We start from the raw sequence: 27,424 nt of genomic DNA, 5'->3' as shown, positions 1-27,424 counted from the left end.
GAGGCATGCCTTCCCTCGTTTGCTCTAATGCCATCGCCCGTAGTCAGAAGCCCCACAACCACTTCGGCTCATCTCTCGCCGAGTACGAGCCCCAGTGTCAGGATGCACGTGGATCCCACCTATCTCCCCCATGGGGTTTACCCCGCGTGCGCCATGGCGACGTGCCCATCCCTGCCTCCAAAGTCTCGGCGTGCGTCTTCCCTCCGCCCAGCCGGCGGAGCTTACTACCTGTTCCACTGGGGACATGCATCGTAGCGACGAATTCCCGGGCAACGGAATGCAGGCCCTGGCTACCGGTCAGCATGCCTGTCGCTCTCAAGGAGAAGCTCCCCGTCGTGCTATGGACACCGAAGACGCTGAGGAAGAAGCGCGCCGGATGCTAGGGCGGGATGCTTGGATCTGGGGGCAAGGGAGAATTAGCTTGGCGCGGTCGCCAAGCAAAGGCGAGAGTGGGACTGAGGGGAGTCTTGTTTTCCTCTCTGCCTGTCCAGTCCCGTCCCCCCTGTACGAAGCTCCGGTCGCACGGGGCACCTCTGGGTTGACGCAGCGGGCCTGCAGTGCGGCACTTGGCCTGTCTTCTGATGTAATAAAAGCCCAGAGGACCTACAGCCCATCTTTTTTGCATCCTCTCGCCTGTCAGAGACCCAGGCTTCGCTCTCCTTCTGCTACTTTTTCTCTCTCTCCCTTGCCGAAACATCCTTCTGCGGGCTGGAGACTACTTTGGAGGATAGTCTTCCCAATTGACACCATGGGCTCGTTCTTCCAGAAGCTCATGGCCAGCCGGTCTGGGCTGAAGGTCGGCAATCGGAAGACGAAGGCGTCGGAACTGACTGTGCGGGAGTCGTTGGTGCCGCTGCTCCTCGTCACCATTCTCTACTTTCTCTGGGTAAGTTGGTGAGCAAGTAGCAAGTCAAGAAGTGCGGGCTGACATGCAGCTCAGGGATTTGCCTACGGCCTCCTCGACACGCTGAACAAGCACTTCCAAACCACGCTCAACATCACACGTGCCAAATCGGCCGGTCTGCAGGGCGCATACTTCGGGTACACCTCTCTGCCTCGGCCGCCATCCAAAGTGTAAACCAGCGCTAACATGGCCTTTCCCCTCGCAGCGCCTACCCCCTCGCCTCCCTCGGCTTCGCCAACTGGACGCTGCGGCACTACGGCTACAAGGCCACCTTCATGCTCGGCCTGGTCCTGTACGGCATCGGCGCGCTCTGCATGTGGCCCGCCGGCCTGAACCGGTCCTTCGGCGGCTTCTGCGGCGCGACCGTCGTCATCGGCTCCGGCCTGGGCTCGCTGGAGACGGCGGCGAACCCGTTCATGGCCGTCGTCGGCCCGCCCAAGTACTCGGAGCTGCGCATCAACCTGGCCCAGGCGGTGCAGGCCACGGGCACCGTCGTCGGCCCCGTGCTGGGCTCCTACGTCTTCTTCAAGGACACCGGCGACGACGTCAACTCGCTCGAGAGCGTGCAGTGGGTCTATCTCGCCATTGGAATCTTCGTCTTCTTGCTTGCTGCCGTCTTCTTCTTTGCCGACATCCCCGAGGTCACAGACGCCGATATGGCGGCCCAGGTCGAGGATACCCATACGGGCTCCAGTGACAAGCCTTTCCGCAAGCAGTACCGTCTCTTCCACGCCGCCATGGCGCAGTGGTGCTACACCGGTGCACAAGGTGAGCCTCCTTTTTGGTTTCTTCTTCTTCTTTCATGCCGTCAAGCAGCCTTTAACCACTTACCCCATCTCCCCCTTCCCCAAGCCTCTCCTCCCCTTTCCCCAAAACACAACCGCACCAACGCCAATTAAAAAAAAGAAAAAAGAAACTAACCACACCACACCACACCAGTCGCCATAGCAACCTACTTCATCAACTACATCACCGAGCAGCGCGCCGGCACCTCGTCCGCCCTCGGCGCCAACTTCCTCGCCGGCGCCCAGGGCTGCTTCGCCGTGGGGCGCTTCACGGGGTCCGTCCTGATGCGCTTCGTCAAGCCGCGCTGGGTCTTCCTCGCCTACCTCAGCGGCGTCGTCGCCTTCAACGCCGCGTCCGTCGACACGGCCGGCGACGTCGGCCTCGCCATGCTGATGCTGACGCTCTTCTTCGAGAGCGTCTGCTTCCCCACCATCGTCGCCCTCGGCATCAGGGGGCTGGGGAGGCACACGAAGAGGGGGGCGGGCCTGATCATTGCGGGCGTGAGCGGGGGTGCTGCTGGTGAGTGGTTTCTTTCTTTTTCCTTTCCTTTTTTTTTTCTTTTTAAATCCCCTCTCCTTTCGATGATATGAACTCATGGCCACCATTCTTGACGTCTTGAGTGCGGAGTCAAAAAAAAAAAAAGAAAAAGGATTAACGAATGTGCCCAAAACTACAGTCCCCGCAATCATGGGCGCGGTCGCGGATGCCCGCAACGACACGGCGTTTGCGATGATCGTCCCGGTTCTCTTCTTCGTGCTGGCGTGGTCGTACGCCCTCTGCGTCAACTTCGTCCCCGCCTACCGCGACACGGCCGACAAGATTGGCGCCAGCAGCATCGGTCTCGACCCCAAGAAGGATGGCGATGAGGAAGCACGTGTGGCTGCTGCGTCTTCTGTGGGCGGGGGCGGCGACGACGACGTGCTCAAGGCGGATGCGAAGGAGATTGAGGTTGTGGGGGAGGGGTTGGCTGGGAAGGCTTGATGGACCATGTAGGGTGGGAGGGTTTTTTGTTTTTTTTTTTGGTTATACCCGCAGGGCTTGGGCGGATTGATGTCTCATGAATTGATGTTCTTCTGTTATCTGCTGCCTCACGTACGCTCATGAATCTACTCAGAGCTCGGAGATGGTAACATACTCACTTTTCAAGACGTCATGTTTTCCTGTGGGGTAGTAGTATGTTTCCACCCTACCTGACAAATCTTTGGCTACGTCCTCAAATGGTTGTCTTTACTCACTTTGAAGATTTGTATCTTCCTTGTTGTTGGGAGTTATGAGGAAGCCGAGAGAATCATTAAATTTGACGTATTGAACGAGCAATGTTCTCGCAAAATCAGGAGATCCACCCCATGTATGCCCCTATTCTCCAGCCAGCGGCTCGACACTTGCTGCCAGTATGTGTGCCGCTGTCTCTGTGAGAGCTAGTCTGAACTTGATCGGGCCTGTAACTTTTGTCCAGGACCAGCTTGGTGCATTACGGGAATGTGTAACTTCCTCGGACAGTCCCCGGTTTCCTTCTCCATGATATTGGTCTTCAAAAACCGAATCCATCCATAGGTATCTGTTTCCAAAGTTGAATGTCAGTTCAAGTGCATCCTGGATGGTTTTTCGGTAGCTTCCAATATGGGATCCCGAGGAAGGTCTCTTCTTTCCAGGAAAAATCAATTTTTCCCAACGGTATGCCAGACACGCGTAGACAGGTTATTCACCTTTCGAGAAATCGACGAGCCGCAAGCTTTCTGTCGACTCCCCGATCTCTGTCAGACGTAATGAAGCGAATGTTGCGAACGTCTCCTTGCGCAGAGCACGATATTCCAGGCAGTCCTGAACCCAGCCTTTGATGTTCTGGACGAGCTTATCATTATCTATGGTGGGATCGAGCACGGCATCTCCAAGCTTGACCTCATTTCCTGACAGGGCTCCAGCTTCAAAGCCTGCCTGATTGTGATGATCGGAATGACTTGCAACATTGCAAGGCCACACTCGTTAATGGAACTAAAGCTCATGCTCGAACCACTCATTTCGAGCCTCATACAAACAACTTGGCTGTGGACAGTCCTCGAAGGCACAGACGGAAGCCTGAAGGTCACGAAAGATGTGCTTACTTGGACCATGTCAGGTTTCAGCCTCCCCCACCTTTGTTCAGAGTGTCTTCGAGATCAGCCAGGAGATTGACGACTTGGCTTTTGTAGAGCTTGGAATCTCGAAGTCGGTAATCCGGAGACTTGCGCTTGTGGGGCTTCTGTTGCGCTCCAAGACTGCCTGCCTACAGTCTGAGGTGGTCGCGCCCATTTTCAGTAGCATGGAGAGGAAGGAGAAGGAAGATCAAAAGCACGTCAAGCTGCTGGCCGACATCGACAGACACAGCACATACCTGGAACAACTCATGTCTGGGGTCCTGGAGGCCGAGGCAGAAGGTGCGACGGAAATCAAAGCAGTCGACATTAGCGGCTGGGAATCAGCGCGGCGGTCGGCGAAGAGTCTCTATTGCGCAATCTGCACCGGCTGGCTCTGTCAGTGCCACTTTCAGGTTGCTCATTCGGCACGCTTGCGACTGGAAGAGCGGGTGACAACTCAGACTCGGCAGCCCCGCTTCGGCGCCAGTTTCTCGTATCGCGCGGGTGGAGAAGTCTGCTGGCAAGAAACTGAGGGTTTGGGCCAGACGACGAGGATGAGGCGGAAGGCACCTTATCTAGCGCCCCGCAGGCCAAAAGTCGCCTTCGCACAGACAACACTTCCAGCCCCGGCCCTCTGACCTCTGCACCGCGGTCCAACAGACGGATGCCTTGGCTTTGTTCTCGGGAAGAGGCCGAAGCACTACATTCACCTCGTAGGTTCAGTTCTTTCGATGCCGATGGGGACAATTTCATTGTACGAGATGGTCTCCGCAAATCGTCACTGGCTCCGCCAAGAATACGACTCGTGGACAGGAATAGGCTGGCTTGCATCATCGCAACATCGCTGGGCTCCCGTTGGACTTCGCAGGACATGCTCGTCGCTCACCGGGCGACTGACATGAGACTGGGAAACTGCGCCTTGATCTGCGCTTCCTTCACATCGGGCGCCGGGGCTGATAATGGGTCCTGTCACAGCGACCGCCGAGCCGCAGTGCGGAAGTTTGGCGGTCAGGAACGAAGCCATTTTTGCGCTAGGAGTCATGCTGCTGGAGCTTTTCATATCTGCACCTCTGCAGTCCAAGCAGACAGATGAGGATCGGGCGCCCGGAGAGCTCGCTGACCGCGAAGCTGGAGAAAGACGACAACCTCCAAGAATGGAACAGCGCTGTGAGAAAGTGCCTGGGATGCGACTTTGGGGGGAAGGAGTCGGACTTCGAGGATGAGAGATTCAGGCCAAAGTTTTACGAGGGCGTCGTGGCTTCGCTGCACCTGCTTTACGAGATGACGGGATATAGCGATTCCTAACTGCCGCAACCATCGTTGAATCCTCCAGCTATTAGCAGAGAGGCTGAGCAGCGCCGATTTCTCACATCAACGGTGAAAACCATGCGCGATCCTGTCTTGGTGGCTTGCTGACGGCGGTCGGCCGACGTTGGTTCACGCAGCCGTGCAACGGTAGAGCCCTAGGGAGTCACGCTGATGATCAGCCTTACGGGTGAATTAATTAGTCGACTTGTCGAGCTGGACTCGAACTCTCTTGACCGTGGCGCGATGCGAAGCGAAGCGATCTCGGACGCAATCAAAGCATCGGCAGCGACGAGACGAGACGAGGTGAGGACCGGCATCTGTATGTCTGCATGGTGGGTCTCACAGGGCTGAGGGCACGACGGCGGGTGTCGAGGTAAGCAGGGACAGATGCAGATCGTGGAGGTTGGCGGCAGACGGCAGGCGGCAGGCGGACTTCTTAGCAATGGCCAGCTCATGCATGGAGAACTAGGTAGGCGCACGACGCCGGCGGTCCCCGGAAAAGCGGCAGGCACGGGCGGCAGCACCGAGCTCGCGGTCGCGCGGACTCGGCGGTCGCGAGGTTGCGTGCGCCTGGCAGCGGCGGGTGGCGGGTATCACGGCGACGGGCGCGTGGTGGACGGAGGGGCCAGCCGGGGGGGCCAGTCGGCGGTGCAGGCAGGCCGGGGCATTCCATTGGGCCTGCGTCAGGGGCAGCAGCTGTCTTTTTTTAGGGCTTTGCGCACCACAGCCACAGCTGCCGTAGCGTGACAGCGAGCCGCCCGAGTCTGGAACCAGGCGCCGAACCTGGCGCCAGGGCCCACTGGCACGTTGCGACTGCGCACAACAGCCAACGACCGCGCTGCTGATGGCGCCAGCCCAGTAGTCACCGCCGGCGCTGTCGCATCCTGGTGGCAGTCGCCGCCGGCGTCGCGCGAGGGATGGCCACGGTGCCCGCGCCAGTCGCAGTCGCGCAAGTCGCGGTCGCAGTCGCAGTCGCAGTCGCAGCAGCACTGCCCGCCGCGCCCGCCGCGCCCGTATCGCGGCGGCGTCTCCAGCAGTCAGCAGGCATGGCGCTGGTCGCGACCGGCAACGGCCGCAGCCCGCCGTCTGCGCGCTTGGCTCGATGCTTGAGAGCGATCGCAGCGCCCGCGCAGCAAATCTGCTCGAAATATAACGGCGGACGGATCTCGACGCTCTCCCTGCACCTCAGGATTCACCGGGCCTGGACAACGCGACCGCACATCCTTCCCCTCTGCAGCAAAGTCGGCGGCCGCCCCCCTGCGTATTAAGTCCCAGGCGTGGTCCCCGTTCCGGTAAGGACGCCGCGTGGTGCAGGCGTGCGCGCCAGCTCTTGCCGAGCGGCGCCTTGAAACTGAAACTCCCACCCCTTCAGCGCGCTTCTTCTCTGCCCTCCCCGTCCACTCTCTCCGCTCTCCGTTCCTTCCAGCAAGCGCCGAACCCTCGTGTCGTTTTCTCTCCACGGTCGCCTCGTTTGACCGCCTGTTGCCCACCACCACCACCTACTTCTCCACGTCTCTCGCTCACCCGCGCAACCTGCGCTGCCCCTTTACCGCGCCTTCGACTCGTACTTCGCCCCGACAAAGCCAAGGTTGATCCGGCTCTGTCCCCCCCCGCTTTAATTCGCCCTCTGTTCTGTTCGCCGCCCCGTCGCCCGCGTTCCCGCGCCTAATTCATCGCGCCTCTCCCCCACGGGCTCATCGCGCGGCCACAGGCGCAATCCTGTGAGCGCGTTCTGGGAGTCCCAACACCCATCTTCGCGGCGGACTCACCGTCGCCCACCACCACCACCGCGCTCCACCAACGGCCATGATGCTTCCAAGGCTACTGCTGGGCGCTGCCCTCCCCGCCGTCGCCCTCGCCGGCGACGTGCTCACCACCACTGGCTTCACCACTTGTTTAACCAACGCCTCGATCGAGATCACTAAGATGGCCGTCACTTACAACCGGGCCACGAACAAGGTTGTATTCGATGTCGGCGGTGAGAGTACTGCAGAACAGAAGGTCATGGCATCCCTGGTCGTGTCTGCATATGGAAAGGAAGTCTACAGCAAGACCTTCAACCCTTGCGACGAGGACAATTACGTTGAGAAGCTGTGTCCAGGTCGGTGACTCTTTGGCCTCTTTCTTCCCACATCATGCTGACAGCCTCCAGTACCCATCGGCAAGTTCTCGGCATCCGGCGAGCAGCAAGTACCCGACTCATACGCCTCGCAAATCCCGTCCATTGCATTCACCATCCCCGATCTCGACGGAACCGCAAAGATAGAGCTCACCCCGATCGACGGCGGCGACGACCTCGCCTGTATCCAGTCGACTGTCACCAACGGCAAGAGTATGTCCGTGGCAGGCGTCTCGTATGTTGCAGCTGGTATTGCCGGTGCCGCACTCCTGATGACTGGCGTTTCGGCACTTGCGAGTGCTGGTGCTGGAGCGGGTGCAGGCGCCATCAGCCCAAGCCCTAGCTTCGGCGAGGTCATGGGCTGGTTCCAAGGCATGGCTATGAACGGAATGATGAGCGTGAAGTACCCTTCGGTGTACACCAGCTTTTCCAAGAACTTCGGCTTCAGCACCGGCTTGATTCCCTGGGACGACATGCAAAACAGCATCGATGACTTCAGGAGGGCTACCGGTGGAAACTTGACTCACGCCAGCTACGCTTACCTGAGGAACGCTACCATTGTTCACGTCGAGGCCAGCAATCTGACCAAGCGTGGCCTGGACGCCGTCAGCCTTTACGCCCGTGACTCGCTTTCGACCAACGTCAACGGCACCGATGACTCGACTTCGGACGACAGCGACGACAGCAGTTCTTCCGACTCCCAGGTCATGGAGTATGTCAACGGTGTCAAGGGATACGTTGAGGAACTCTCTATTCCTCAGGCCAGTACCTTCATGACCATCCTGCTTATCTTCGCCATCGTCATCGGCGCCATTGCCGTTGGAATTCTGCTTCTCAAGGTCATCCTGGAAACCTGGGCTCTTTTCGGTTCTTTCCCCGCGAAACTCACAAACTTCAGGAAGCGTTACTGGTGGATTCTGGCCAAGACCATTACCAACTTGATCCTTCTGGCCTATGGTGTCTGGGTCCTCTATTGCATCTATCAATTCACTAACGGAGACTCCTGGGCCGCCAGCGTTCTGGCAGGTGTCACGCTCGCTGTCTTCACTGCTGTTCTCGGATTCTTTGCTTGGCGCATTTACTCCATGGCCCAGAAGTTCAAGAAGGCCGAGGGTGACGTTTCGGGTCTTTTCGAGGACAAGGAGACGTGGAGGAAGTACAGCATGTTCTACGAGAACTACAAGAAGGGTTACTGGTGGCTTTTCGTCCCGGTTATCACGTACTCGTTCGCCAAGGGCTGCGTCATTGCCGGTTTGGACGGCCACGGCCTTGCTCAGACGGGCGCGCAGCTCGTCATCGAGGCTCTCATGCTCGTCCTTCTCCTTTGGTCCAGGCCCTACACTCTCAAGTCGAGCAACGTCATCAACTGCACCATCCAGACGGTTCGCGTGCTCTCGGTCATCTGCGTCCTGGTTTTCGTCGAAGAGCTCGGCATTTCGCAGACGACGAAGACGGTGACTGGCATTGTCCTCATTGTCATGCAGTCCGTTTTGACCGGTGTCCTGGCCATCTTGATCGCCGTCAACTCCATCGTCGTGTGCTGCAAGGAGAACCCTCACCGCAAGAAGAGAAAGGAGCAGGGTAAGTTGAAATCCGGGGAAGTTTGCGGAATGCGGGGTGCTAACAATGATGCAGAGAAGCTCAACCGCGATCTCGACGACCTTACCCCTCTGGACGCGCGCAACTCTCTGCTTATGGACCCTGGCGAGTACAAGAGCCAGCGCCACTCGATCATTGCAGGAGCCAAGGGCTACGACCCGGTTCCGATGCAGGAAGGAATCTCGAAGAAGTACCACAAGCACAGCACGTCGCACGAGAACCTGCTCGATTCGGCGGCAACCATGGGCCAGAACGACAGAGACCGGTCCGCATCCCGCGACGGCAGGGCACCGCGCCTGCCGGACGTCGAGACGGGCCACGGTGGTTACAGAGGGGCAGCGTACTAAATTTGATTTCCTACTTACGCGCGCAACACTTAACGGCGGACCTGTACAGAGGCAAATTTTCTTTTTCCACTTGTTTGAGCACCCAGGTTTCTTTTGTCTTTGAGAACGTTTGGCGGAGGGCGCATTTGAAAGTCGTCTGTTCTCGATTTGCTCTTTTGTTGTCGACGAAACCCACGCTGTAAGCGGGTGCCTATGTGTGATATCCAGTACCCCCGTCTTTCCCGCACCCACGTTTCCTGGCTCTGCAGCTGTGCATGGCAGCTGTGGAGCAGAAAAAAAAAATCGAAATCACCTTCAACTCTCTCTCCACCGACACTCCTTCCTCGATCTCCTGTTTTACATTCCCTTCAGTCAAAGAGACCCCGAATTTCCGTGTGTTAAGCTGGACATGGCTGGTCCAGGCAGTGCTTGTTGTAATTGACTTGATAGAAGACGGGCAAAACTATTAGATTCCCCCTCAGCGCCACGCACAGCACTGGTCCAGGGCGCTCGCATGACCTGGGCCTACCGGCACAAGTCATCGTCAGGGCGTCGACGAACATGTTAGTCTTGGGCAAGCAATCAAAATCATTCAATCAAAAGCAGTCGTCGATCTCCACCAGCCACGCGCCATCACGACGCGCCATGACGCACCGACGGGCGGCAAGGGGGTCGGGCGACACGGAAAGCTTAACAGTGGTGGTGGTGCCGAGGTTCGTCAGCCACATTCTGTACATGAGAGTGTCGAAGAAATGTTCTTCTTCGGCGGCTGGGGTCTCCCTTGGAGAAACCGGCTCTTGCTTTATGACAATTCTTCTAAGTGAAACGGGACGCATATTGCGCGCAATCATCCGCCGCTCTCCCACCCACCCCCTTCCCACTTTCCCTTCCTTGCCATGTCATCCTATTCTGGAGTGCAGCTCTCTCCGGGCGCGGATGCCACCGGTCGGCCTGGCTGTTCCCTCCTCTCGCCGGCCCAGGCACCCAGGTCACAGCGGATGCGCAATGCGCGGCGCTTCGACGCCACAGTTGGGGTGCGTAATTTCCCACCCGCTCATTTATTACGCGTGCTAGACCCTTTGAGGCGGGGAGTTCGGGGTGGGACGTGCGGGCCATGGGGGGTGGGTGGGACGTGGGCGGAGCACCGACGGAGCAGAGCAGTGAGAGATGAGGCGCCCCAGGCCGAATCACTTCTGTTGTTGCTCAAGCATCAGCTAAGCATAGCGCGCCGTCCTTGGTCATCACACTCCAGGGGGGGCAAGGCATGCTGGGACTTTTTTTTTTTCTTTCTTTCTTTGTCCTCGTTTTTCCTTCCTTGGCCGGCTGGCGATACGGCCAGACGGTTCGTGATTCGTTGCTTGGCGGGAGATGAGCAGCGCAGGGAAGGCGGCTCCCCGGGGGCGCTAGTGACTTGGTTCCCCTCCCATCGACCTCCTTCTCCCTTCAATTACCTACTACTGCTCGACGATGGCATTATCACGGAGATCTCTTCCCACTTCTCTCTCTCTTCCTCGCTCTTTTCGTCCCGTTTTCCGGGCGTGGGAGACGGATGCAGCAGCGCTGGGGGGATGAATGCTCTCGCGCGCGGGAGGCTCGATGCAGGCATGCATGCACCCAGCCCTGCCGCAGCTGACGCACGCCGTCCCCACGTCGTGCAGACGGCGGTCTGGACCTGTCGATTTGCTCCCGCTCGCGCTCACTGCTTCCCCTTGCGCTGCGATGCACCTTCGATGAGCCTTCGATGATGAGTCTCTCTCACATTCCTTTGAAATGAGATGGGGCGCTTCCGGCCAGAAACGGCTGGGGCCTGTAATGATAATGCGACCGGCCGGCCAGCCAGCCCCTCGTCGTCGCGAGGCTTGCGTGACCTTTTGTTCTGTGGTGGCAGTTGTGTGGCGGTTGGATTTTCGGGACCGTTCGTTCGGCGTGGCCGACCGGGCGGCCGAACTCGGGTGATCATCTTCATCCTCTCGCTTGTATATGCAGGTACGACATGCACACAAACATACTATGACCTACATCCATAGATTCTTCGACTTTTTTTTTGGCTTCCGGCACGGGATACGCGGCGTTGTTTGCGGGCGCGCGCGCATGCCGGCAATCGGCAATGATGGGAGCCAAAGCCAGCGCAGGAAAGAGGGAACGAGACAAGGCACGGAGGGTGGTGGTACTTCGGGGGGTTGTGGACGACGATCCAGAACGAGTCCGACTGCCTGCCTACTGCTGCTCCGTGTCTTATCTTGTTGTCTCTTGCGACGGTATCTTCGCCACCACGGGCGCCCGGCCGTCTTTCGATCGTGCGATCCATGTTGCTCTGCCCTGCCTGCCTAGGTACCTTGTGCACAAGAGGCAGAGGCAGCACCGGGCCAAGCACTGCATTGCCAGGTACGAGCACAAGGCAATAATAGTAATAATAACATGTCGAATATTGGTGAGCGCGGCCTTGGCCGGATGCGGTTTAACGCGTCTCGGCGCGCCGCGGCGGTCCTTCCTCTCCTCCTTCATCCTAACCGGACTTCGGGAAGGTGCGAAGGAAGCAAAGAGACCAGGTGTGGCTGTCGGGGGGGCGTCTGCGGCGCAGGCCGGCGCAGGGGGCGGCGGAGATTTGCGATTGTGAACATGAAGGCTGGGTAGTGGGTGCTGGCTCAGGTACCCGCCGCCGCGCGCCGAACAATCATATGCCGTCGCCCGCCCTGTGGCTGGTGTCGCAGTCGCTCGGGTACGATGCTGGCGCCTTCCATCTGAACCTCCCTGCGGCGCGCATACTGCCGCCGAGGCCTCGCTTGCGGTTGCCCGCCGACTTTTGGGTTAGGACAGAGAGAGAGCACTATACTATTGGTCATGTATAAAGAGTGCAGGCTCCCTTTTTGCTCGGCTGACATGTTGCGGTCCAGACTCTGCAATCTTCAGCGGTATCGAGGGCGAGAGAGACATCAGTGACGTCTCCATCTGACGCAGCAGCACAGCATCTTCGAAGACTGATGAGATGCCTGCAGGCGCTCAGGAGAGTGCCGCAGACGATCGTCCAGGAAAGAGCGTCGTACTCGCTAGCTACAGCCGATAGTTGCATGCGGCTTCCCATCGAAACGGAGACATCTCCAGCAGTACGTACCAAGTAGGGCGTCCAACCTTGGCCAATGTCGTCTATTTTTAGCCCATCTTTCTTTTCTCTCCTTCCCTCTCTCTATGGCCAAACCGCCCACCGATTTTTCGCAGAGAAAAAAAAAAAAAAGAAGGACGCGCGCGCCGTCAAGCAGATGCCGCCAGCCGCGTGTATAGTGACGTCAAAAACAGGTGGCCGGGGGCCTCGTATGTATGTACAACCAAACTCTGCGCAGCATCATGTCCATCTTCCCACTACTCCACTCCTGCAGTACGCGTAAGTAGCCACTAGCTGCTCCTCCTCCCCCGACGTTTCTTCTCCGGCTACCCACAGTACGTGTACACGGATTCCAAGGAAGACGATTCGCCGGAACCCGCGTTTCTCGAAACGAGAGATCAACGCTGCTCTTGACATCATCGGTAGCTTCCGCCGACACTCCACGACTCGTGGAACCTTTGACCATCCCCCTCCTTCCATTTTCCGCTTGGCTTCGGGGGAGCGTGGAATGCGATGCCTGATGAGACCCTTGACCCCTCCAACTAGGTGGCCAGCAACCCCTCCGCGCCCTTGCTTCACTACCGTTAAGCTTTTTTTTTTTTTTTTTTGGCTCTCCCACCCCACCTCGATCCTCGGTCTATGGCTCTTGCCGGCCGGCAAACTCCTCTCGATCCCCTTCGGCTGAATTGTCTCTCTTTCTCTCTCTCTCCCTCCGGACCGAACTAAGTATGAGACACACCAATCGTTTGATCACACTGCCCGCTACTGTATTCACTCTCTCTGCCCGACCTGATCGACGCAGACGTCGGGGCGGGGGCGGGGGCGGGGGCAGAGCGGGTGCGTCACCAAGAAAAGGGAAGCTGGCTGCGTTCCATGAACGGAACGTCATCATCCATCGGGCATGAACACTTTGGTAACGAATGAAGAAGCGTAACGTTCACCGTCATGCCAGCATCGCAGCGCAGCGCAGCGCAGCACAGGGCGGCACAGCACAGCCACAGCCACACACGACGATTACCTCTCGATCCCCGTTCTGTGACGTTGACGACGTCCGGCCGGCCGTCTGAAACGCGCGGCGACGATCTGCTGGTCGGAAAACCCCCCCAAAGACCGCTTCGTCGGGAATGCTCTACCCTACACGGGAACTTCGTGCGTAAACCGGCGGTAAGGTTTAGGGCGGCAGATCGGAGAGATGTAGGTAGGGGTCGTCGTCGGAAAAGGCGAGAGCTTGGGAGATGAGGTTGTAATGCGAGCTGAAGGGAAGAGCCGTCCCCTAAACCCTCCACCCCCCCCCCCCCCCACAGCACGACTCAGTGGTCGTTGTCGATCCCCGTGCTTCTCCGAGATACCTAGTAGACATACCTAGTGCCTCTATGTATAGTAGCTGTTTTGTAGGTAGGGCTGGTCGGTTGCTTGACCTCGGTGCTTGTTGGGGCGCGGGCTTTCGGGCGTAAGTGACGCACGACTCGAGCGAGAAGCTATAATGGGTAGATCATGGCTGGATTGGGGGTATCTGACGGACGTTGGTCTCCGACGACGGAGGCTGATGGTCGGCGAGGCGTCACGGCTGTTGTTACAGAGTTGATGGGACGGGAACAGGGCGCTTTGGATGGTTGGTATGTCGGGCCGCTGCCGCTGCTGGCAGGTGGTGGAATGAGTGAGTGCCGCCGTAGAAGAATCACCGTGATAACACTGAGAATTGTTATGACGGTAAGATCCCAGAGAGATTAAGCATCTAATCAGAAGTGCGCTGCCTGTAAAAGGTAAGTAATAGCATCTTGGTCGGCAAATACTACACCTCAACACAAACACATTCGTGAATATGGATTTGATTTGTCCCTGCGCCAAGGGCTCGCTGACCCTACTTCGAGCTGCATGAAATATCTAAACGAACGAGAAAGACTAAAAAAAAACGTGACCCTCTAATGCATCGTAATCTGCTCTCCACTCCAAGGACCCCAAAATCTTCGCAAGTAATGAAATCGCCTCTATCCATCTACGGGGAACCGCCGCACGTCTCCAAGCCCTGAAAGTGCAGCTGGCACCTGTCGTCCAATTCATCCTATCGGTAGGCCGTACTTTTTCTTTGTCTATACGTGCGAGCTCTTTCAATCGTCTCGTGTGAGATCGATTACTACAGCAGCACGGCACTGAGGTTGCGGTCGTTCAGCACTATCGACGCTGATCGGAGTAGGCATGTTCGATGACAGAGCGAGCAAGTTCGGCGGCGAGGGATCGTTGGACGGGTTGGCCGTAAGGTCTTCGCTTCCGGCGTCTGGGGAGATGGGGAGAGCGAAACTGTTTGATGGGCAATGCTCCAACGGGTTCGCCAGCCACGCCTCTTGAAGCGCCATACCAAGCGCTAATGCAGTTGAACGAGAGACGCTGTTCCCGATTATCTTCCACTGTTCGGAAGGAGACCCCGTGATGATGTCCCTCTCATCGAATCCTTGGGCTCGCCGGGCTTCTCTGATGCTCAGAACTCTATGCTGTTGCCAGTGTAGCGCCCTGCCAGTAATTGCACAAGCCGCAGCTGGAGTTGTCGTTATGGTTGATGTCAGTCCGTCCCGGGAAATTCGTGACCATGATTTGCTGTTTCGGTGCGCCCTCATCCCACCTGTCTTTAGGAACCGTTCTGCAAGCGCTTGTGGCATGACGCCAGCGTGAATGGCGTTTACTACACCCTGTAAAGGCGGATGGATTGGGATGTGTCGAATCATTTCTCTGGTCCAACTGGCCTCTGTGCTTACGGTTCGGTGGTCTGGATTTTTGATACACGTCTGGCTGTGTGAATCCTGTATGTCGGGCAAGTCGCCCATGCTCTCCTGTACAGAGACGTACCGAAACGGCGTCGGTGTAATGCGCCTCTCTCCAAACCTTTGACCATTTGCCAGGTTTTTACCTAACGATATATTTGCCGTTCCAGGTGGGTGGGAATGTGTCAGTGTTGTTGGAGGTATAGGCGCTAAACCTGGTGCCGCGATTTGCACAAACAGACGTGATCTTCTTTGGGGATCGCCGCAAGACCAAGCATCCAAAAGATGTTGTGAGATTTGATAGCCTAGGCCGACCAGTGTGCAAAGGAGCTGCGGAAATACTCCCAGTTCTTCAGTTTGATGGGCCATTCGTATAACATTTTCGAGTACTGCGTATCTTGGTCGATACACATCAACGTAGGCTGCCACTGAAGCAACCATAGAGATATTGCGCAGGGACGAGTCGCTTGCCTTGTTCCTCTGGAGTCTAGAAAAGCCCTGGCATGGACTTCCGGCGGCGATGAAATCGATTTGGTCAATCCCTGCGAAATGCTCGACTGTACTCCCATCCATGACTTGTCTGAGGTAGTCATTAACCGAACCCCAATAGACCCAGCATGGACGTTCGCTGCGATTGGCTCTGTAAGTGTTCACAGCATTTTTAGCCCAATCAATAGCGTAGAGAAATTCGACAGCCATGCCGTCCTCAAGCCCACGCCCAAAGTTGCCGCCACCAGCAAAGACGTCTAAGCCAACCATTTTTGGACGTGGCGGTGGGGCGTTCGGATCAATGCCTTGATTCAAACCTATAGGAAAAGGCTGTTGTAATGCTTCCAAGCCTCCCGTTGAAGTCAAACGTCGTGTAATGTACCAGCAGTTGCCAGATCCCCCTCGGCTATACGGACTAGGGATTTGCTCCCCTTCCTCAAAGAAACGGATATGGCATTTGGGGCCCACAAGCACCGGATCAATCTCAAGGAAGTCATCAGTCCAGACCAGCTCGTTTGGGTCAGCTCCAGGACCTTCATGGCACGCGTATCGTCGAATCAGTCGACGAACTAAGATCGTTCGGGATTGTTGAAGGTAGTTTTCTACTACCACTGGTTCCAGGGTGTCTGAAATCATATCAGAAAAGGCATACGAATCCAACGGTCTGCAAGAAGGCTCGCCCCATTCATTAAATGGGGCAAGGATGGGATCGCCAATGGGCACTTTTCCAAGGATTTCTTCGAAAGCGGAAGTTTGGGTTCGGCACTGGCAGAGGAAATCCGAGCTTTTGATGGTCGTAAATGCGTGGCTTTCTGGGTCAAACTTTTGTCTGATGAAGAAGTGTGGTGCTTTGTTACTGAGGCCGTCTGCAATTTGACTTCCCAGGGAGACGTTGACTCTTCCGGCGATGTCCTTTAACATTAGAGTAGCCTCATTGCAGTTGCAATGAGAGGATAGAAACAGTTCGTTCGGGAACGGGTAGTGACCACCAGCCAGCGTGGTAGCGGATGCGGAATACAGCCAGAGTACTTTAAAACGCTGTCCATGGCGGTCTTTTTGAATGTGCTGGATATATGCATACCATAGCTCAGAACCATCTCTCCAAAGCGTTGCTTCCTCTGGGTACACGGCGACATAGTCGCCTACCATAAGCCCGCTCTTTGAGAGTAAGGGGTAGCAGCTTGTTGATTTCTGGGCACGCTCAGCGCCGTCCATGAAGCCAAGGGCACGCTTTCGCTTCTCATGCGCTGCTTGAACTTGGCTTCCCATCGAGTTCTTGGTTTCAAAAAACCTTATGAGAGGTTTGATGTGTTTGAAGTTTTCGAAGACGTAGGGAGTCACAAGCGTTTTTTCCGTACTTGTGGTTGCAGTGTTCAAGGGCGGTTCGCCTTCTCTTTCATTGTCTGCAATGTAGTTGATGTCACCCCAAAACGGGTTCTTGCGAACAGTCTTAAGAATGGACCAGGCTTCCTTCCATAGAAAGCTCCCGTACGCGACAGCTGCTTGGCGGAAATCGTAATTTTTTGCTTCGCCATCGAACCGCTGTACCCATTTCTGGAATGTCTGGCTTTCGCCATATCGCTGCCTTGTCCAATCATAGAAATCGGACTTGAACTGGTCGAGTGAGACGGTTTCGTGCTCATCTAAATATTCGACGACGTATTTGGCAAAATCAGCGATCCATATGAATGGTCCATGGTAACCGGTGTAGTCAGAAGCGGGTTCTTGAAGGAGGTACCACACATCCTTGGCACGTGTGGACATTATAGAAATGCCTTTTGACACTGTGTGGACCTTAACATCGCCGTATCCATCGATTGCGAGGGTTTCGAAAGGAACGCCTTGAATGTATCGCTCCAGGCCATTAAGTGAGATGATGCCGTCTACAAGCAGGCAGTCGCACCCAGCATCTATTTTTAGATGATGGAGTGGTTCCAATTCGTGTTGGCGGTTGCCCAAAATCGGCTTCCCGTTAGATGGACGATAAATGCGGAATTCTCGAATTGGTATCATGATGTAGCGGTCCCCCATAGGACGATGATAGTCTCGCTAGTCATTGCATGTCAGTTTATGTTAAGATAGAAGACATTCATTCAAAACTTACTAGAAGCTCAGATAAAGCAATACGCTCCGCTGTTGGCGCAAGAGGGGGTTGCCAACCATCGTAGAGAGATCGTGGATAGTTTGAAAGTGATGGTTTTACCTGTATCCTGGGATTCGGTGATGGAACCGGTCCGGCCTGCGGTCCGGGTGTTCGAGTGAGCTTTGGATGGTCGAGAGGTTCGTTTTCGCCATCACCGGTAAGGTCAATAACCATCGGATCTCCTTCGCTTTCGAGGATGGATCGTATGGACTCGGATCCAGTCTCGTTAAACCTGACACGCTTCGGTTGTGGAAGTGGGCAATCGTCCTCATCTTTCGCTATCAAATCGACGTCGGCAAAATCGTCTAATAATTCATCTTTCACAGTAACCGTGTCAGCAGAGACGGCGTCAATGACGGTGTGCAAGCGCATTTCAGAACGGGAAGCAGCACGTCTGACACGCGGTGACTTGACAAGGCGTGGCGGTGGAAAGCAAAACAAAGGTGAGGTGGCACAGCAGCTTACCCTCGTCCACTAGCGCCGGCATAACGTTGCCAGATGAGTCAATCCAGCGATCCGAAAGAATATCGAGTTCCTGAGACGTAGTGCGGCGAGCCAGAGAGGCGGTTGTGTAGTGAAGTGGAGCAAAGCTGTCGTGCTCAATTGCAAAAGCCGTCGCGTATTCTGGAAGCCGCGTCTGCTGCCGCGTCGGAACGCGTGGGTCACGAGCCAACCAAAGTGCAGGTGCCAAGCGGCGCTGGTGACAGGCAGCACTTGCCTCGTGAAGACGATTGCAAACTCGCAAACCGCCCCTGAAGACAATGCAGTCCCATTGTGTGGGCTTGGGCCAAGGTGAGTTGGTATTCAGACGGCGTTGGTTTTTGCGGCCAGCTGTGAGGTGAGCAGTGCTTGGGAAGGTGTAGATGTTTGGAGCGACAGAGCGTGGAGCTTTGGAGCTCTAATGCTCGATCGGGTTTAGCGCCAGTGGCCGCCTGGGGCGTGAATTATTTACCTCGAGATGGCGACCAAAGCTCCAACTCCCACCCCACACTCGTCACGCCCACCATTTGCCCGCCATGTCTGGCCGCAGAGACTTCCTGAACCAGCCGGCGCCCGAGAACTACGTCGCCGGTCTTGGCCGTGGTGCCACCGGCTTCACCACCCGTTCCGATCTTGGTCCCGCGCGCGAAGGCCCATCCGAGGAGCAGATCAAGGAAGCACTTGCGAAGCGCGCCGCCGCTCTCGGCCAGGCCCCGCCCACTGCCTACGGCGCCACCGGCAAAGAAGACGATGACGATGACGACCGCTATCAAGACCCCGAGAACGAGGTCGGCTTGTTCGCCAACGGCACCTACGATCGCGACGACGACGAGGCCGACCGCATATACCAAGAGGTTGACGAGCGCATGGATCGCCGCCGGAAAGCACGCAGGTTAGTTCCCCCATTCGCTAGCTCCCCTGGCCGTTGCAGGAGGCATGTATTCATCACATTTGCATGGACAGGCTACCGACACCTTGAATCCGTCTAGGGAGGCTCGCGAGAAAGCTGAGCGTGATGAATACGAGCGGAACAACCCCAAGATCCAACAGCAGTTTGCCGATCTCAAGCGCGCCCTCAGCAGCGTTTCCGAGGACGAGTGGGCCAATCTCCCCGAGGTTGGAGATCTGACAGGCAAGAACAGAAGGCAAAAGCAGAACCTGAGGCAAAGGTTTTACGCCGTTCCCGACAGTGTGATAGCGGCCGCACGCGACGCAGGTTCGCTGGACACAAGCATAGCCGCCGACGCCGGGGGAGAGACTGCAGATGGCACCATGACCAACTTTGCTGATATTGGAGCTGCCCGTGAAAAGGTGCTTCAAGTTCGCTTGGACCAGGCCACGCAAAATTCCGGAACCGACACCACCGCAGGCACCGCATCAAGCATCGACCCCAAGGGATATTTGACCAGTTTGTCCAAGTCCGAACTGAGCGCTGGAGAAGTTCAGGTGGGAGATATCAAGCGTGTGCGGGAGCTTTTGGAATCCGTCATTAAGACGAACCCAAAGCATGGTCCGGGTTGGATTGCTGCTGCACGTCTTGAAGAGGTAGCAGGACGCATCGTCGCTGCAAGAAACGTTATCGCCCGAGGCTGCGAACACTGTCCTAAATCAATCGACTGCTGGCTGGAAAACATCCGTCTGAACGATAACCACAATGCCAAGATTATTGGCGCCATCGCCATCAAGCACAACAATACCTCGGCTCGGTTATGGCAGGCCGCTTCAGATCTGGAGACCGACCTGCGAGCAAAGAAACGCGTGCTTCGTCATGCTCTGGACGCTGTCCCACAGAGTGTAGACCTTTGGAAGTCGGCCATCGCGTTGGAAGAAGACCCAGCAGATGCTCGTTTGATGCTGGCGAAAGCAACGGATATCATCCCATTGTCCGTTGAGCTTTGGCTCGCTCTGGCTCGGCTGGAGACCCCAGAGAACGCCCAAGTCGTCCTCAACAAGGCCCGCAAGGCAGTTCCTACGAGCCACGAAATTTGGCGTGCTGCTGCAGCGCTGCAGGAGCAATTGGGAAAACCGGATATGGTGTTCAAGGTTATGGAACGTGGTATCAAGTCGCTCGCCAAGGAGTCTGCAATGCTCAAGCGCGAAGAGTGGATTTCGGAGGCTGAGAAGTGCGAAGATGAAGGAATGATTATTTCTTGCCAAGCCATTATCAAGGAGACGCTCAGTTGGTCCCTGGATGAGGACGACGACCGGAAGGAAATATTCATGGAGGACGCTCGTGGAAGCATTGGTAGAGGGAAGTACGAGACAGCTAGAGCTATCTATGCCTACGCTCTTCGCATTTTCCCCACCTCCAAGAGTCTTTGGTCGGCTGCCGTTGCTCTCGAGCGCAACCATGGAACAAAGGAGGCGCTCTGGAATTTGCTCGAGAAGGCTGTCGAGGCTTGCCCCGGTGCCCAGGAGCTTTGGCTGTTGTTCGCTAGGGAAAGAGAGCAGGCCGGCGAACTGGATGAGGCCAGAGATGTCATCCGCCGTGCCTTCAACCAAAACCCCAACAACGAGGACATTTGGCTTGCGGCCGTCAAAATGGAAGCCGACCACGGAAATCATGACAAAGCCCGCGAGCTGCTCATGGTCGCCCGCCGCGAAGCTGGCACCAACCGCGTCTGGTACCGATCAGTGGCGTACGAGAGGCAACTTGGTAACCTGGAAGCAGCCTTGGACCTTGTCACGCAAGGCCTCCAGCTCTTCCCCAAGGAGTCCAAGCTCTACATGCAAAAGGGCCAAATATACGAGTCGCTCAACAAGGTCCCCCAAGCTCGCGAAGCGTACACGACAGGCACGCGCCAGTGCCCGCGCTCCGTCCCCCTCTACCTCCTCCTCTCGCGCCTCGAAGAAAAGGCGGGCGTCATCGTCAAGGCCCGCTCCGTGCTGGACCGCGCGCGCCTCGCGGTCAAGAAGAACCCGGAGCTCTGGACGGAATCCGTCCGGCTCGAGCGGCGCGCGGGCAACGTCTCGGCGGCGCAGCAGATCATGGCGCAGGCGCTGCAGGAGGTGCCGGCGTCGGGCCTGCTGTGGGCGGAGAAGATCTGGCACCTGGAGCCGCGCACGCAGCGCAAGCCGCGCTCGCTCGAGGCCATCAAGAAGGTCGACAACGACCCGCTGCTGTTCGTCGCGGTCGCGCGCATCTTCTGGGGCGAGCGCCGGCTCGAGAAGGCGGCGAGCTGGTTCGAGAAGGCCATCCTGCTCGACGCCGATCTGGGCGATACGTGGGCTTGGTACTACAAGTTCGTCTGTCAGCACGGCACCGAGGAGAAGAGGGAGGAGGTCATCAGCAAGTGCGTCCTCAGCGAGCCGAAGCATGGGGAGGTGTGGCAGGCGGTCGCGAAGGATCCGAAGAGCTGGGGGAAGGGCGTGGAGGAGGTGTTGAAGCTGGTCGCGGCGAAGATTGAGTAGATGTGATGTGTGGCTGGTTGGTGATGTAGTAGCTCTTTTCTGAAAAGCGACTCTCGAATGCGGGGAATTTTTGAGGCGTTTAGGAAGGAAGGATTTGTCACTTACTATTAATGGCGAAAGATTCGAATGGCTTATGATACGAATTTGCCCTGGGAAGCAAACAGGACATGTAAATTGATGGAGATTGTTGCCGTGTTTGTACCGTTACTGCTTGTGGGGGGTTGAAAAGGTAGATGAAGGTGAGGATGCATGCGGGCTGGAGTAGAGTTAGACATTGCGAACCTCAAATGAGCTTGATTACATTGCTAGGTCATCCTACGAGCCTTCTAATGCTCGTAAGTCGGGGTGATCTGCTTGTCAAACTCGTTTGAAACGCACGTAGGAACTATGTGGTAACAACCGTTGCTTCCCGCTCGTTCAAACTGTGCTAGTCTTGTCCGGGATAGACAGCAGACCTTTGGAATACTGGGCATTTTTGACGTACGGCCAAGATGGTTGGCTCTGGTCGTGGGATGCATTGGTTGGTGGAAGAATAACTGTGCATATATATACCATAAAAGCGACTTGCTTTCTTGCCTTCGGGCATTTGGTCAATTTGAAACGATACAGAGAAGATTAGCATGGCCCCTGCACTAAGGATGACACGCTATACAAAGAGAAGCTACCAGTTTTTTTGCACGTCGCAAGTTCGAATCCCACGACGGCATGCACTCATGGAACTTTTATTTTTTTTATTTCTTTTTTTACTATTTGATTTTCTCGCGTGCGCGCGGGCGACTGCCTAATAATCCAACAACTCCTTCACCCTCGCCACCTCGTCGCTCACCGCCTTCTCGCTCCTCAAACTCAGCCCCGCCGCCCTCTGCGCCACAGGCACCACATCCTCGATCCGCATGCCGCGACTCAACCCGCTCACCAGCACTCCCGTAAACGTATCCCCCACCCCGTTCACGCTGATCACCTCCCCCTCGCCCAGCACCTCCTCCGGCTCAAACAGCCGCATATACACGCCTCCGACATCCACCCCCGCATCCTCGGCCTCCGATCCACCCTCCACACCACCACCCTCAACCCCGCGCGACAAGATCCACGCCGCGGCCTCGGGGTCCCTCAGCCGCGCGTCGCCGCGCCGCAGTAGCATCGTCAGCAGCACGCCCTCGGCGCCCAGCGTGGTGAGGATGGCGGGCACGAGCGGCAGCAGCTGCAGCGCCTGCTGCGGCACGCCGCGGCGGACGAGGTCGGGCGAGGCGGCGCGCGCGAGGAGCGGCGACGCGCCGCCCTGGGGCAGGTTGAAGGCGTTGGCGACGGCCCAGTGGGGGGGCGTGGCGAGCAGCTCGGCGGCGCGGGCGGCGCGCCACATGGTGTCGAGTTCGAGGGCGTTGGGGGTGGTGAGGTCGACGAGGGGGTGGGGGAAGAGCGGGAAGGTGGAGGTGGAGGTGGTGGTCGGGGGGAGTGGGGAGAAGAGGCGCGCGGATTTGGCGGCTGAGACGGGCTCGAAGGCTGTGAGGGCGCCGGCGGATTTGGCGGCGCGGAGCCAGGCGTGGAGGGTCTGGGGGGACCAGTTGGCGTCGGCGACGAGCCAGCGCGGGCGGAGGGCGGGGAGGGGCGCGTTGAAGAGGGTCTGGACGGTGGAGGGCGTGGCCGCGGTGGATTGGATGATGTCCATGTCGGCCATGCCGAGGGTGAGGTTGTTGTGGGCGTCGTTGACGGCGACGTACTGGCCGGTGCGGGCGTCCGGGCGGGTGATGATGCTCGTGGTGGGCAGGCCGGAGCGCTCGAGGAGGTCCTGCGCCACGCGGCCCATTACGTCGTCGCCGACTGCGCTGCAGAGGCGGACGGAGCTGCCGGCGAGGTGGGCTGCGCGTGCGATGTTGTGAGCGACACCGCCGAGGGTCTGCTGGATCGAGGCTTGGTTGGAGGTGTGGGGTTGTGGGGATATCACGGATCCGGAGGTGGCGTTTGGCGGCGGGATGTAGTTGCACGCAAAGTCAACTGCCACCGCTCCTGTCACGACAACGTCTACTTGCTCTTGGTCAGTTGGCGCAGCAGCCTGTTGCGGCTTTGCAGCCGGGTTGCTCGCCTGAGCAGAGGATGAGGGCTGTGTGTACGATGCGGGTATATTGCTAGTACGTCCACGCCATCAGTCCTATGTACACATGTCAGCCGACAGAAGGTGATCCTCTCACTAGTTCTTCGCCGAGCTTTCGCCCTTCATCTCTTCCTCCAGCGCTAGAAGCTCCTTTGCGACGTTGGTGGCACGCTCCACGTTGGAGGCAATCAGCGCCCTGTTAGCCGGCACGGACTTGCCCTTGGTAAGCTCCTTGATCTTGCTCAAGATGAAAGGAGTGTTGCGAGCACCGGTGATGCCGAGCGCTTCGGCTTCGGCGACAGCCTGCTCAATGATCCCGTTGATTTCCTCCTTGGCAATCGACGCAGAAGCGGGGATGGGGTTGGCAAAGCTGATACCGGAGGTCAGACCCAGAGAGTGTTGGGCATCTGCTTCATGTTAATATGCAGGGCAGGGGACAGGGTTACGATGGATTTACAGATCATAGCAGCAGCCTCTTTCTCGTTCTGCACGACAGACGGACTCTTGACACCGCTTTCCCTTGACCAAAAGGCGGGGAAGTCTACAGAGCCAGCCCGGCCGTCGGCGAAGGTAGCAACAGCAACACCTTGGGTCTCGAGATACTCAAGAGTGCGGGGAATATCCAAAAAGCTCTTGCATCCACTGCTAACAACAGCAACTGGTGTTCTTCCAAGCTCAGTCAGATCGGCAGAGATGTCCATCGTATTCTCGCCGCCGCGGTGGACACCACCAAGACCGCCCGTGCCGAAGACCTTGATTCCGGCAAGATGGGCCAAGATCATAGTTCCTGCCACGGTGGTACCACCGGTGAACTTGCCCTGATCAGGGTGTAGGAGTCTCTGCGGCGTATCAGGTCTATGTGCTCACAGATAAAGTGCAAGGTGCAGGAGAGTTACCAGGCCGCAGGCGTAAGCCAGATCACGGCGCGAGACCTTAAGAGTGTCCTCTTTGCCAGCCGAAGCAGCTATCCTGATAAGCTCCTCAGGGTCTAGTCCGACGCGGGCGACACCATCCAGGATACCGATGGTGGCGGGAACGCCTCCCATAGTGCGCACAATGCTCTCAAGGTGAGAAGCCAGAGCCACGTTGTCGGGATAAGGAAAGCCTGAGGATGTTACAAACCTCAAATCCAGACGAAGGCAACATAGCAATCTTACCGTGAGTGTAGATGGTAGTCTCCAATGCCACGACAGGTCTCTTTCTGGCACCATGGAGAGCTTCTCTGACCTCATCGGAGACTTGGAGAACAGAAGTGACGGGCGTCTTAGCAGGCTTGACGAACATGCTGACAGCTCTCCGGCTGGGCGCGCGATGCCGAAAGGCGGCGCGGGTAGAGGCCATTGCTAACATGTTTGTGGAAAGTAAAAGATGCAAGCTCTTTCAACCAACTAGAAAACCAATTGAAGGGTATGGGAGGACAGCAAATACGAAAAAAATCGACGGTTAGTCGGAAGCCGTCCGGCTATATATGTGGGAGAGATAGTGAAGTGGCCGTCGGCGGCAGTGGTGCCCAGACCAGAGCACTAGAGGCCCAGGCGGTGGCTCGAAGCGGGCTGAGGGATTCGGAGGGATCAGCCGCGGGCGGTGCCTTTTTCGGGCAAGAGAGGGAAGAGTGGGATGGCCCTGGTGGAGGGCAGGCGCGACGGCTTGGCGCTGCAGGGATCGCCGGGCCCAAGCTCAGGCGCTGTAGCGAACACGTCTCCGGGACGCATCATCACCTCGCGCGACAGCCTGAGAGCTCCGCAACCCTTTCTCCAGCTTCCGCAGCATCGCCCAACCGCCGCCTTCGGTCAATGCTGGTCATACTATCGCTGCGGTGAAAAATGAGGTCGCTTCCGTTTGTTCTGGGCTGCCTGTCCGCCCTGCTGGCCCAAAGCCCGCTCGCCGCAGCTACCGACAACACCTCGGACCCGCTCTCCTCCAAGCAGATTCTCCAGGGCGCCTTCAAGCCCCCGCACGTCTTCAAGAACGTCAACCTTGTGCGCAACGTCAACCTCGAGAAGGCCTACCCCCGCGAGACCATCAATGTCGTCATTGAGAACGTCGACGAGAAGCCCCAGGACGAGTACTACCTGCCCTTCGAGGCCGGCTTGATCTCGCAAATAGGCGGCCTGGAGGTCAGGGACAAGAAGGACCCCGCAAAGCCTGCCTTCGAGGTCGAGGTTGTCGAGTTCGATGCCTATAGGTATGTCTGCCCGCGTCAGTCAGCTTTGAATACCCACTAACGGGTGCCTCAGCCCGACTGAATTCTACCGCGTTCGCCTTCCCGAGCCCCTCAAGCCGTCTGAGCAGCAGACCCTCAGCATCTCCTACTCCGTCGTCGCTGCATTGAAGCCGCGCCCCGCCACCATCGAACAGCGCGACAAGCAATACGTCGAGTACAGCTTCAGCGCTTATGTGCCCTCGGCCTACGACACTCTGAAGCAGAAGACGAAGCTCAAATTCTCCAGTACCGACGTCCCCGACTACACTGTCTTGCCTGCACAAAACGCCGACAATGGCGACGACCCGACCAAGCAGGGCTCCAGCTTCACCTATGGCCCTTACAGCGACATTCCCGCCGGCGCCCAGGAGCCCGTCAGCGTCCGTTACGAGTTCACCAAGCCGCTGAACCATGTTACCCGCTTGGAACGCGACGTAGAAGTCAGCCACTGGGGCGGAAACTTGGCTACTGAGGAGCGCTACTGGCTGACCAACCGCGGCGCCTCCCTGAAGAACCACTTCTCGCGTGTCCAGTGGCAGATGACTGTCTACGCCAACCCCCCTAGCTCGGCTCTCAGCGCCCTGAAGATGTCTCTCCAGCCCGGTTCCGTGGACGCCTACTTCACCGATGACATCGGCAACGTCTCCACGAGCCGGTTCAGGGCCACTCCGCGCGAGTCCAACCTTGAGATTCGGCCTCGCTACCCCGTCTTCGGTGGATGGAAATACAGCTTCAAGGTGGGATGGAACGGCGACCTGAAGTCTTACTTGAGGAAGTTGAAGGTGGGCGATGGCTACGTCCTCAAGGTCCCTTTCCTCGAGGGTCCCAAGAACGCCGAGGGTATCGAGTACGAGCGTGTCGACCTTCGCGTCATCCTTCCTGAGGGTGCCAAGTAAGTCTAAACTGCGCGCTTCAAGTGTTGGCTACTGACCGTCGATTAGGAACGTCAAGTTCGAGACTGATGTCCCGATCATCTCCAACGAGACATCTCTGCACCGCACCTTCATGGATACGATCGGCCGCACTACCCTTCATATCAGTGCGCTGAACCTCAATGATGAGTTTAGGGGCCGGGAGCTTCTTGTACGTCTAGCAATCATCGTGTTCCCTCTCCCATTGAGCGCAGTGCTAACAATCCACTCGGTAGATTACCTACGACTACCCCTTCATCGAGGGCTTCCGTAAGCCTATCACCATCACTTTGGGCATGTTCGCCGTCTTTGCCGCCGTTTGGGTGCTGGGAAGCATCGATACCAGCATCGGTGCCAAGCAGAAGGTCAAGGCGTAAATTTTGGGTACGGCAGGATGAAAATACATTGAATGAATGTAGAACTTTAAAAGAATTCAAGCGTTTTGTTAATGTTGAAAGGCGGCATATCAGGCAAATTGTAAGGAGTTTGGCTCTTTGGAAACTATCATCGGCAAGTAAATGCGCGCAGTCCCGTGCAGTGGAAACCTGTGATGCATATCATTGAGTCCTCTTCAGGTCGGCTAGCATTCGACATCCTCTGCTTGATGATACAGTATTTAGGCCTCGTACAACCATTCTCCATGACCTTCTCATCACGGTGGTAACTTTGTAGGCGACACAAGATCA

General features: G+C 57.1%; 7 protein-coding genes across 7 annotated transcripts; 5 read left to right on the top strand and 2 right to left on the bottom strand.

The window, feature by feature from the left end:
• Nucleotides 1-748: 748 nt before the first annotated feature.
• BKCO1_800035 (l-fucose permease) lies at nt 749-2,671 on the top strand (the record flags this gene model as incomplete). The annotated part of the gene is made up of 5 exons (XM_020279374.1): nt 749-886; nt 941-1,041; nt 1,110-1,672; nt 1,844-2,209; nt 2,367-2,671. The coding sequence occupies 5 exons, from the start codon at nt 749-751 to the stop codon at nt 2,669-2,671; spliced, it is 1,473 nt and encodes a 490-aa protein (XP_020133382.1).
• Nucleotides 2,672-3,782: 1,111 nt separating this feature from the next.
• On the top strand, nt 3,783-4,200 carry BKCO1_800034 (uncharacterized protein; the record flags this gene model as incomplete). The annotated part of the gene is made up of 1 exon (XM_020279373.1): nt 3,783-4,200. A coding segment is annotated over one exon (418 nt), but the record flags the coding sequence as incomplete, so codon positions are not given.
• Nucleotides 4,201-6,918: 2,718 nt separating this feature from the next.
• On the top strand, nt 6,919-9,177 carry BKCO1_800033 (uncharacterized protein; the record flags this gene model as incomplete). The annotated part of the gene is made up of 3 exons (XM_020279372.1): nt 6,919-7,213; nt 7,265-8,812; nt 8,867-9,177. The coding sequence occupies 3 exons, from the start codon at nt 6,919-6,921 to the stop codon at nt 9,175-9,177; spliced, it is 2,154 nt and encodes a 717-aa protein (XP_020133384.1).
• Nucleotides 9,178-14,364: 5,187 nt separating this feature from the next.
• Nucleotides 14,365-18,016, bottom strand: BKCO1_800032 (dna methyltransferase dim-2; the record flags this gene model as incomplete). Its single annotated transcript, XM_020279371.1, has 2 exons — nt 14,365-17,550; nt 17,606-18,016. The coding sequence occupies 2 exons, from the start codon at nt 18,014-18,016 to the stop codon at nt 14,365-14,367; spliced, it is 3,597 nt and encodes a 1,198-aa protein (XP_020133385.1).
• A 644-nt stretch (nt 18,017-18,660) lies between these two features.
• BKCO1_800031 (prp1 splicing factor) lies at nt 18,661-21,535 on the top strand (the record flags this gene model as incomplete). The annotated part of the gene is made up of 2 exons (XM_020279370.1): nt 18,661-19,016; nt 19,114-21,535. The coding sequence occupies 2 exons, from the start codon at nt 18,661-18,663 to the stop codon at nt 21,533-21,535; spliced, it is 2,778 nt and encodes a 925-aa protein (XP_020133294.1).
• A 781-nt stretch (nt 21,536-22,316) lies between these two features.
• Nucleotides 22,317-24,974, bottom strand: BKCO1_800030 (uncharacterized protein; the record flags this gene model as incomplete). Its single annotated transcript, XM_020279369.1, has 5 exons — nt 22,317-23,658; nt 23,722-24,031; nt 24,082-24,463; nt 24,521-24,729; nt 24,782-24,974. The coding sequence occupies 5 exons, from the start codon at nt 24,972-24,974 to the stop codon at nt 22,317-22,319; spliced, it is 2,436 nt and encodes an 811-aa protein (XP_020133295.1).
• Nucleotides 24,975-25,447: 473 nt separating this feature from the next.
• BKCO1_800029 (oligosaccharyltransferase alpha subunit) lies at nt 25,448-27,115 on the top strand (the record flags this gene model as incomplete). Its single annotated transcript, XM_020279367.1, has 4 exons — nt 25,448-25,809; nt 25,862-26,719; nt 26,769-26,910; nt 26,975-27,115. The coding sequence occupies 4 exons, from the start codon at nt 25,448-25,450 to the stop codon at nt 27,113-27,115; spliced, it is 1,503 nt and encodes a 500-aa protein (XP_020133387.1).
• Nucleotides 27,116-27,424: the final 309 nt, after the last annotated feature.

This window comes from Diplodia corticola (assembly GCF_001883845.1).
Source record: "Diplodia corticola strain CBS 112549 chromosome Unknown scaffold8, whole genome shotgun sequence".
Lineage (NCBI taxonomy): Eukaryota > Fungi > Ascomycota > Dothideomycetes > Botryosphaeriales > Botryosphaeriaceae > Diplodia > Diplodia corticola.
The sequence above is the reverse complement of the archived record's forward strand: the minus strand, read 5'-3'. Positions and strand labels throughout refer to the sequence as shown.